The sequence below is a fragment of the Xyrauchen texanus genome, chromosome 18 (assembly GCF_025860055.1).
Source record: "Xyrauchen texanus isolate HMW12.3.18 chromosome 18, RBS_HiC_50CHRs, whole genome shotgun sequence".
In the NCBI taxonomy this organism is placed as follows: domain Eukaryota; kingdom Metazoa; phylum Chordata; class Actinopteri; order Cypriniformes; family Catostomidae; genus Xyrauchen; species Xyrauchen texanus.
In genome coordinates this window covers 27,862,513-27,872,217 of record NC_068293.1, presented here as the reverse complement: position 1 = coordinate 27,872,217, position 9,705 = coordinate 27,862,513, and the positions used below count along the sequence as shown (strand labels likewise).

Sequence of the window (9,705 nt, the reverse complement as noted above, 5' to 3'; positions counted from 1 at the left end):
AAATTAATCACGACTGACTGCTAATTGTGAATTGGCATTGATAACTGAAAACTATTGTGCATGAATGATGTTGCATCCATGTCATAGGTGTCAGTAAAGATCCAACATAAACCGAAAAAATATGAAATGCCCCTTTAATTATGAACAAAACAGTCACATCATATTCCTAACAGAATTCCAACACCGTTTTGTTCTCATTACAAAATCTGCATAATATGGTCTTTATTACTTAAACGGAGCACAAGATTGGGTGAGCTAAAACTGACCGCTTGGTCTGTGGATGATCTAGTCAGAGGTTTCTCACAGGGCTTAAACAACTATTCGAAAATTAGTAGAAAATTTTATGTATATTGATAATGTAAGCTAAAATGACAGAGATGCCAACTGTATGTTTAAATCAGTATGAATTGCATAAAAAAAAAAGAAAATGTCCAATGAAGTCTTTTATTTATAAAGCATAAAAAACTATGCAAATGCACATAGTCTTTGACATGGTTTGTAGTTAAACAGAATTGTAGTTTTAAGTAACACATTAAAACAATACTTAAAACAAAAAGTTTTTTATATTGCAGTGGAAAGCTAATTTAAATATATATGAAAGTCAATTTAAAGTGTAAACATTGAGGTATGCTTGTTGGTTAACACATTTCTACATTTTAATCTATGTATATTCTCATGCTTTGCACAGTAACAACTGAGACAGAGATAGATATGCTGTTTATGGGTGAATTTAAGTACCTCTGCAAAACGTGTTTATTTCTACTTCTTCTCTTGTGTTGAGTTGAACCAGACATCCAAGAACTTATTGGTGTAGTAGATTTGCCATGCACCTGAATAGCTATCACCATGAGCAGATAAATCATAGAGACAGCCAAAGATAAAGCATTAAGCTTTCCCATGCCGGTATAGCTGCTGGGCCAGTGGAAACATTTCCATTGCACCAAAAATGTAGATCACTGATAAGTCACATCACGTGACACCAGGCTGAGGTGACTAATGACCACCTGAGCTGCCACCAGCAACCATATTAAAAGATGCACTATGGTGAATTTCTTGGTCTCTGATTTCAGTGATGCACTGCCAGGGTTGGCGAGTAACGGAATACATGTAACAGGATTACAGTATTTAAAATACAAAATAAAAGTAACTGTATTCCACTACATTTACAATTTAAAGTTACATTGTTACACTGTATTACTCTAAAGATACATTGGTAATTAGAATACAGTTACATTCAAAAAGTATTTTGATTACTGAAGAGATTACTTTGCATTTTATTGTCATTTGTTTCATTTAATAGCTAGTGCTTTCAGATGGAAAACATTTATACACATAAATGATGCAATCCAAAGTGCATTTGAACAGCGGTGAAACAATTTCTTTTGATGTGTTACATTCATACGAGCAGACAGAGAAGTGAGTTTGAAGTTTGGAGCAGAAGAAATAGAAATAAACCTTTTGTAAATTGTCAGATTTACGCTAAGCTAAAATGCTATTTCTAGCCATTTTACATGCACGTTATCAGGCACAATCATATTTTTTTATCAAGAAAATTCATGCTGGATCATAATTTCTTTTTTCTATTAAGTTAAGCAAAAATCTTATTCTTGATTATATATTTTTTTATTGTTTTCCTGTAAAAAATATCAAAAAATCCTTAAAACAAGATAATTAGATTTATCTTGTTTTAGAAACAACACTGAATAATATATTTAGGTTTTTCATAGAATGTATTATTAACATGTGTATTTTGTCTTACTGTACGGGCAGAGTTTTTATTGTCAAAACAAGTGAAAATATACCAGTGCTGAAGAAGTAATCCAAAGTATTTTGAATATGTTACTGACCTTGAGTAATCTAACGGAATGCATTACAAATGACATTTTACTGCATGTATTCTGTAATAGGTAGTGGAATGCATTTCAAAAGTAACCCTCCCTGTCCACTACAAAACATATTCAAATTTAAAATACATACTCGGATACAAAGAGATAATGAAATTGCTGCAACGGTATGGGGTTATAGTCTGTTAGTGTGACCCCACTTTCTCTCTATGTTTAAAGTCACACCCATCGGTTTGTGCAGCTCTTGGGCCTGCACGTGATGCCATGGCAATTTCCAGATGACTGCGAATGCGAACACATAGCAGATTAAGATGATTACAGACCTTTTCTGTAGAACTGTATTAGAACTGATTATAGATCAGTCATTTTTAAATGTACATTTAATTGATCCCAAACCTTAAAATTATGTATTTATTAGGTAATGCATATCCTAAAATACATATTGTAATATCTGACATGATTCATACTACATTAATGCTGAGGCTTGGTAGAAAATGTGCATAGTCCTGTTATATTACAGCATCTAAGTAATCTGATTTACCATGACACTGCCAAAAGATGATTTTCAGAAGAATTTTGTTTTTGTGTGGAGACTGGAGAGCATGTACAATGAGAAAGCACGAGAAAGTTTTTCAGAAACAATGATTTCGTTTGTTTGGCAAAATCTTAGGATCTAAAGATTTCGTCTTAAATCTTAAAATTGTTTGACAATTTAAAAAGTCTAAACTATAGACAATGTAGTTCATAATTTTCTCCTCAGTAATTCAACCATTCTCAGAAAATTCGGTTGTTTATACTGTGATTGTCAGATTCGGTGATGAACCAGCATGACCACTGAATCATTGTCCCAACTACAATTAATGGATCACTTTGTTCATTTTCAATGGTAGGAGAAAGTTATTTAAACTATTATGGTTAATTAAGTCTATTCATTATAAAGAAAAAAGCAATTTAAAGTATATTATTGACACATACGTATCAGCCTACGATGTTTAAGTGATGTATATAAAAGAATTCCACTTGCGATTTACCGCTCTTGACATTTAAACCACTGTCCCATGTCAAAATGGGAACCAGATGTTACCATGTGAAATTGTTTCAAAATGTGAAACGCTCTTAAACTGTGTAAAATGAATTAGAACAGACATTATGATACCAACATTTTTATAACGTGGATAACGTATTTTCTTTACTCACTGACAATTCACATTGAACAAATCTGCTGAAAAGGCAAGTAAAATGATTCACATGCACATCACCAGTTAGCATGATCCCCAGTTGATCCATTACGCTGACTTCCTGATGGATGATTTGTTTTGACAGGTGTATCTAATTGTGTTCCCCGTCAGAATCTGTTTCCCCCTAGCCCCGATAGGGTATGAGGTTATGGTTAGGGTAGCTAGGGTACGGTAGGATATAGGGAAGGGTTATGCTTAGGTTTGTGGATGGGGGAACGCATTCTGACAGCGGATTATATCCACTGATGGATTAAATGTGGCTGAAAGCGAAAGTGATTAGGCAAGGAATAGTTGATGAAATGTTAAAACACAAAGCTTTGTTTTCTCTTTTTTTCTTGTATCTTTTTTTTTTTTTTGCCAATGAAGGGAATATGTGCTGCTCATGCGCAATACAGGGCAATAGAAGAATGTCACCGCCCCTTCATGAGATGTGATTTGACAGCGTAGCAGGTAGTCTAAATGGATGCTAAGAGGATGCTAAATGAAAGCTATAGGCAGCTGACAGCTGAATACTACTCTGGCGGTAGCTTGGCTCATGAATAATAATTATAGCCTCTCTGCTGAAAGCCTATCATTATGAAAATATGAAGAATTTAAACACATATAAACAGCACAACAAGAGATTTTTACATAAAAAATGAAAAATTATAATTAAATACAATTAAAACACACATAAACAGCACAAGATCACAATGAAATCATAAAAGAATAAAAACATGATTTACACAGCACAACGGATCATTGTAGAATTATGAAGAAACCAAAGACATTTTACACAGCAAGAAGAAACAGCGGCTCAAGAGGACTGCTGCAAACATATTCTGAATGTGCTAAAAAAACAGCTGATATATTAATGCATAAGTAAATACACTAAAAGAACACAAATACTTATTTAATTGAATTTTAAAATGTATTAAAAAAATATATTTTATAAAATAGTTGGTATGTATGCATTATGCAATAATAAGACATATTTGTTATTTTTTTATTTTTGTATTATTATTTTGTGTACCATGTATATTAAGCTGCATTAATACAGCATGTCCATCTCCAGTCCATGAAAGAAGTGGTTTGCGTGGCATTCATACCTTTCATAGCCATGTTGTGGAGTGTTTAAACTTTTAATGTTTTTAAAATCAGTGGTGGACAGAGGACATTTTTGTTTTTTACTTAAGTAAAAGTACTGCTAATTCAAGAATTCACTTGAGTACAAGTAGAAGTACTGAGAAATATTATGACTCAAGTAAGAGTAAATAAGTAGTTTGCCAAAAAATTACTCAAGTTCTAACATTATAAGTTACTTTATGAAAATTATATTTGATATTTATAGTATATACGCTTTCATTTTTAGAACACAAAGACATTTTTGCTCTTGAAAGAAATTGGTGCTTCATTTCACCAAGGATGGATTAAATTGACCAAAAATCTCGCAAATTATTATCCAACCAAATAATTGTTTTAAGTGGTATTTATTACATTTGTTCTTTACTTGCGATGGCAAACATGTACTGTGCCACCTATTCCTTACAGAAGCATTCTAAAGTGCTACTTTTGTACTCAAGATCATTTTCTTATTATTAGAACAATTAAAAATGGTTGCGCTACCATGTGGAAATCACAATACAGTGGATTTTTCCCCATTTGCTGAAGTATTGAGTTCTTACAAGTTTCTTTACACTTGCAAGTCAAATTTTGGTTTTAAAAATAGGCAAAAAGAAACACATTTCTCCTGAAATTCTATTATCCCCTAAAGTCTATTGTTTTAGAGAGATGAAGGCTATTCCATGCATTGCTGTTTTGAAAAAATAATCTCTAACCAGGATATAGATGGAAGTGGACAGCCCAGATGCAAAACAAAAAGACAAGTAAATCACAGTCTCTAGTTTGAGAATAGACTCTCACAGGTCCTAAACTAGCAGCTTCTAAATGCTAAAGACCAGCATTGCTGCAAGAGGATTCTTGGACAAACAGAACATTTTAAGAATATAACGTTATTTAAATAGAAATAAACATTGTAATATTCTAAATGTCTCTAAATTATCTCTAAACTACATAATGTGCATTGTGACTGAATTACATTCCACATTCAGGTTTATTCTCATTCACATATTTCCAAGTATATTGGCTATTGAGTTTACATACTGTATAAACTGATATAATGCAATATCATGGAGGAGGAAATTTATCCATTATGATATTGTAGCAATTATCCAGATATGGTGATTATTCAGCAAACTGTTATCAGCTCCTACATGCCAACTGAATAAAACAAGGCAAAAAATAATCATTTCACACAGTGTTTAGTGAGAGATATGATTGATTCAAACACTAAAAGTGGTTGTTCTGTATACGTATTATTGTATTACAGTTGAAATAATAAAGTCTTAATTAACATTATGGTTATTTAAAGAGCACCTATTATGTTTTTTTGTGTTATATAGCTGTTTGTGAATGTAAAAAGTCTGCAAAGTTTAAAAAATTAAAGTGCATGACAAAGGTGTTATTGACTCCCAAAAGAAAGAACCGATTCTGAATACCTGAAACAAGTCATTAGTCATTTCAGACATACTTTCTGTACTAACCGACATAAAACCCGCCTCTAGAACAGCTTTGACCTGCCCTCAAACACTACGCGGTAGACCAATCACAACAGACTGGGACATCTGATCAATCAGAGCAGTGTAGGCTCTCTGAAAGGAGGAGTTTAGAATGAATGCTTTAAGCTGCATACACGCTGCCAGCGACTTTGTCGCTGAAGGTCGCCAATGGCTGGCGGTGAAGTCGCTAGTGGGCGTTCCCACTACTGGTTGCCTAGTAACGTTTATAAATGACATTCACTGATGTCATTCCATTGCTCTTGACAGCAAATTGCTTTTCTTGGCGCTAAAAGCAAACATTTTGGAGGGAAAAGACTAAATAGAAATGGAATCAGTACATAAAATGCTTTATATCAAAGATGAATGAGAAACAAGGCGTGCTCTTTGCCATAGCGGCTGTTTATCTGCGGCGAAAACGCAAACGGCGGTCTGTCTGGGTCCACATAACCATTAAATCTCGGAGTCAGCACGGCGAGTACCACCGGCTGGTGCAAGAGCTGCGGCTGGATATACCATCCATATCATAGAGCACTGGAAAATTGCTAACAGCAAGAATTAGCCTTTCATCCATCTTTCCGTTACTGCAGGAGCTGAGAGAGAGAGAGAGAGAGAGAGAGAGAGAGAAGGATCACGTGAGCTCTCCCGTCTTCTCTCCTATTGGCTGTCGCTTCCGTTAGTCGCTCTTCATTTGAATAAAGTTGAACTAGTCTCAACTTTGTCGCATCGCTGGACACGCCCACATCTAGTCGCCAACGGTTGCGACAGCTCGTGTCGCCGGAAGTCGCTGTGCTCTCATTGAAAATGAATGAGATGGAGTCGCTGTCGCGCGCGATTTCGCTGACAGTGTGTACGCAGCTTTAGAACTGATCTTTGAACGAGTCGTTTTTGATGCTGGAAAATCTTTTTTTTGACCTTGGATGCATGTAAATCTATTGTATGAGACCTTTAATCCAAAATTAGGCAAGTTTAAAAACCATAATAGGTGCTCTTTAACATATTGAAATATTATTATTAAGTAAATTGTTGCATTTGGTTACATTGTTTTATGATTTCTCATACCTTCTTTATATAAAATACATCACTTGTGCACTTTTTGCCTCTAGCGGTTTAGGCTTTTCACACAGATAAACAGCAGCACAGAGCAGGGAAGTACAGTACCGAGCGAGAGTGTTACCCGCAAGGACAGTTTATTTTGAACAAGAGAGGCGAACGGTTACGGAATTTAATGCTGGCTTACAATTCCGAACTGATGCGGATTGGTAGACGCGGAGAGCCCGTTTGTGTGTGCGATGGTGCGAGGAACTGGACGGTGGGGGATAAAATTATGTTCAGTGAAAAGTCAAAAGAAGATCGCAATGTATGTAATTGTAACTATATCAGATATTATTAATAAAACACGGGAACTCGTTGAGTGGGCATTATTTGCCATATATTTTTCATTTTTGGGATCTTTCTACGGTTTTTAAAATGTTTGTTTTAGACATATAGTAGCAAGTAAACAAGATATCCCCACATATATATTGTGTTAATGTTTGACACAGTTTTAACATTGTGAAGACTTAAATTGTCATGTTTATCAGTATTATTGATTATCATAAGTATTCGTAATAATGTAATAGCATTATTGATAATCTGCATTACATTATTCCACTTATACTTTCTATATGCATTCTAACAGCCATGTAAGCTTAAAGGGTAACTAAACCCTAAACCAACTTTTTTTAGTTAATGATCTGTAAGAATGGGGCTTTATTAGTACTGGTCATTGATTCAAGTAATTTTTTTGACATTTGTGTATAAAGTGTTTTAATTCTACAACATATGGTGTAAAAACGTATGAGTGCTGCCCTCTTCAGGTTGAACGGCGGCTACTGCAGTTGAATTTTCCTATTGGCTGTTTGCGGTACTTTGTGACGTAAGCGGTGACAGCTGACGTAAGCAGGTTCCAGCTCACCACGCCCTTGGTACGAGCTACCACGCCCATGGCAGTATAAAAACCATCTCGTTTCGTCAAAACCACTGTAGCGAGTCAGGAGTTGGAATTGCGAGTATTGAAAACGATCAGGATAGAGTATTTTAGCATCTATTTAGCATAGCATTTATATAGTTATTTAGATTATTTTGTGTAGCCTAGGTAGTTAATTAGCATGTTTGTTAGTGTAGTATTGTTAGAAGCATAGTTAGTTAGTAGCATAGTATTGCGTCAGTTAGGATAGCTTCAAGTTAGCCTGGATTATCTGTATTTAGTACAGTGGTCAGGATGGTACGTAGGTGTAATGTTGCTGGTTGTAACAGCACTGCTGGACTGTATTGCTTTCCATATAGACTTGGAAATTAGGCACCAGGGGTTGCACGTCCTTGTTCTGGAAGACCGCGAGTTCCCGCCTAGAGCTGGAGGAGTGTGCAAACTGCATTTTACGCGGGATTGCTTCTCCAACACAATGGAGGTGGAAATGGGCTTCTCCAAACAGCTCGCGCTGAAAAGCGACGCAGTGCCAAACGCTGCTTCTCCTGCATGGACTCCACCACCGCAGCGGCGTCTTGAGGTGAGTGATCATATATATTTGAATCACAATTTATGGTTAGGCTAAAGTTAATCCTCTGGGGCCGACAAACGCGCGTTCGCGATGCGGGAGTGTTAAACGTATTGCACCCTTATACATTGTATTACGGTATTGACTACCTGTATAGTTTTATTTGGAGGTATATGGTTTTGTACATGATGACGTTACGCTTTACGTCACATTCTTCTAAGTTGAGAGAACAGCTAACTGATGTTATGTTCAAGTGAAGCTTGCTAAATAAAAATCCTGCTAAAAGGATAAACATCACTGAACAGCGTTTCGTTTGTTTTTCCTGCACGCGAGTGAAGGTGAATGCGCACTCGGATGCTCAACAGGGAGTTAAAACCGCAGTTTGAGCCAGCGGCTCAAATTGATATGGCTCCGGCCCTGTGTCCACAGACAATTCACCCTCCTCCACTTCAGGTGAAGGTGGGGGAGAAAGGTCCTCGACTTCAAAAGTCCGCTCCGTGGCAAAGCTACTTGCGTCACTCCAGTCACTCCATTTTAGAGTCTGACAGCAGCTGTCAATTAATCTGTCTCTACGGGTCTCAGGTGCACGCCTCCCCCACCCCCGCTCATCCCCGCCCTCGGTTCGTCCCCTCTATCCACGCTGGGGTCTGCCCACTTTTCGAGCATTTTTCAAATATTGCTAGTGGGTGGAGTTAGACTCTGAGCAGGGGTTTAGTTACCCTTTAATATATTTTGTATGTGCAAGCTTTATTGTGTGTAAGCTCTTACAGCCATGTGTAAACTTTATATAGGTTTTATGTGTATATTTATTCATCTTACTAGCTGTTTAATAGATAGCACAATATTTGAGTGTGTTTATATTTTCATACTTATTGTAGAAAATCACCAAGACTCTGCCTCCTTATTCACATTAGCGCCATCTTTGATTTTTAATGTGAATGACAACAAGGCTTACAATCTGGGCTGTACTGCAGTTTAAAGTCTTTTTGGATCGTTCAGTGGACAAAACATTGATAAAATATCTGTCCAAGAACATGCAGTATACAAAGAACACCAGACATGTTTTGTGGCAAATCAAATGTGATATAGGAGCTTTATACTGGTTTATTCCTTTCGTGCCATTGAAGAGATGGTAAGTCTATCCCACACATCCTCGTCAGAGATCTTATAGTACTGCGATAACAACCTTCACGGTTCTATCATTGGATAGAGCGTAACAGCTGTAAAGGTCAATTAGCATTTTGTGACAATTTGCTGAAGCTATACAAATGAATGGAGAGAGTCTTAAACTGACACCTTCCGGTCATAAAATCGTCTATGACTTCTCTTATAAAACAAAATTTTTATCATAGTAAACTCCACACATAGTTCACTCCAAAAGGATTGTTTAGTGTATAACATGTTAAAGATTAGCAGACAGGAGGTTCATTCATTAAATGATGAGCTGTTTCCTCACAAAAGTGGTTTATTCAGCATTGTGAAGCATCTCCAC

General features: G+C 36.2%; 1 protein-coding gene across 1 annotated transcript; it reads right to left on the bottom strand.

Annotated features, from left to right (window-relative positions):
• Nucleotides 1-759: 759 nt before the first annotated feature.
• Nucleotides 760-2,110, bottom strand: jagn1a (jagunal homolog 1a). Its single transcript, XM_052148669.1, is given in 5 exon segments — nt 760-830; nt 833-870; nt 872-965; nt 968-1,087; nt 2,032-2,110. Coding segments are annotated over 5 exon segments (402 nt in total).
• Between the last annotated feature and the right edge of the window lie 7,595 nt (nt 2,111-9,705).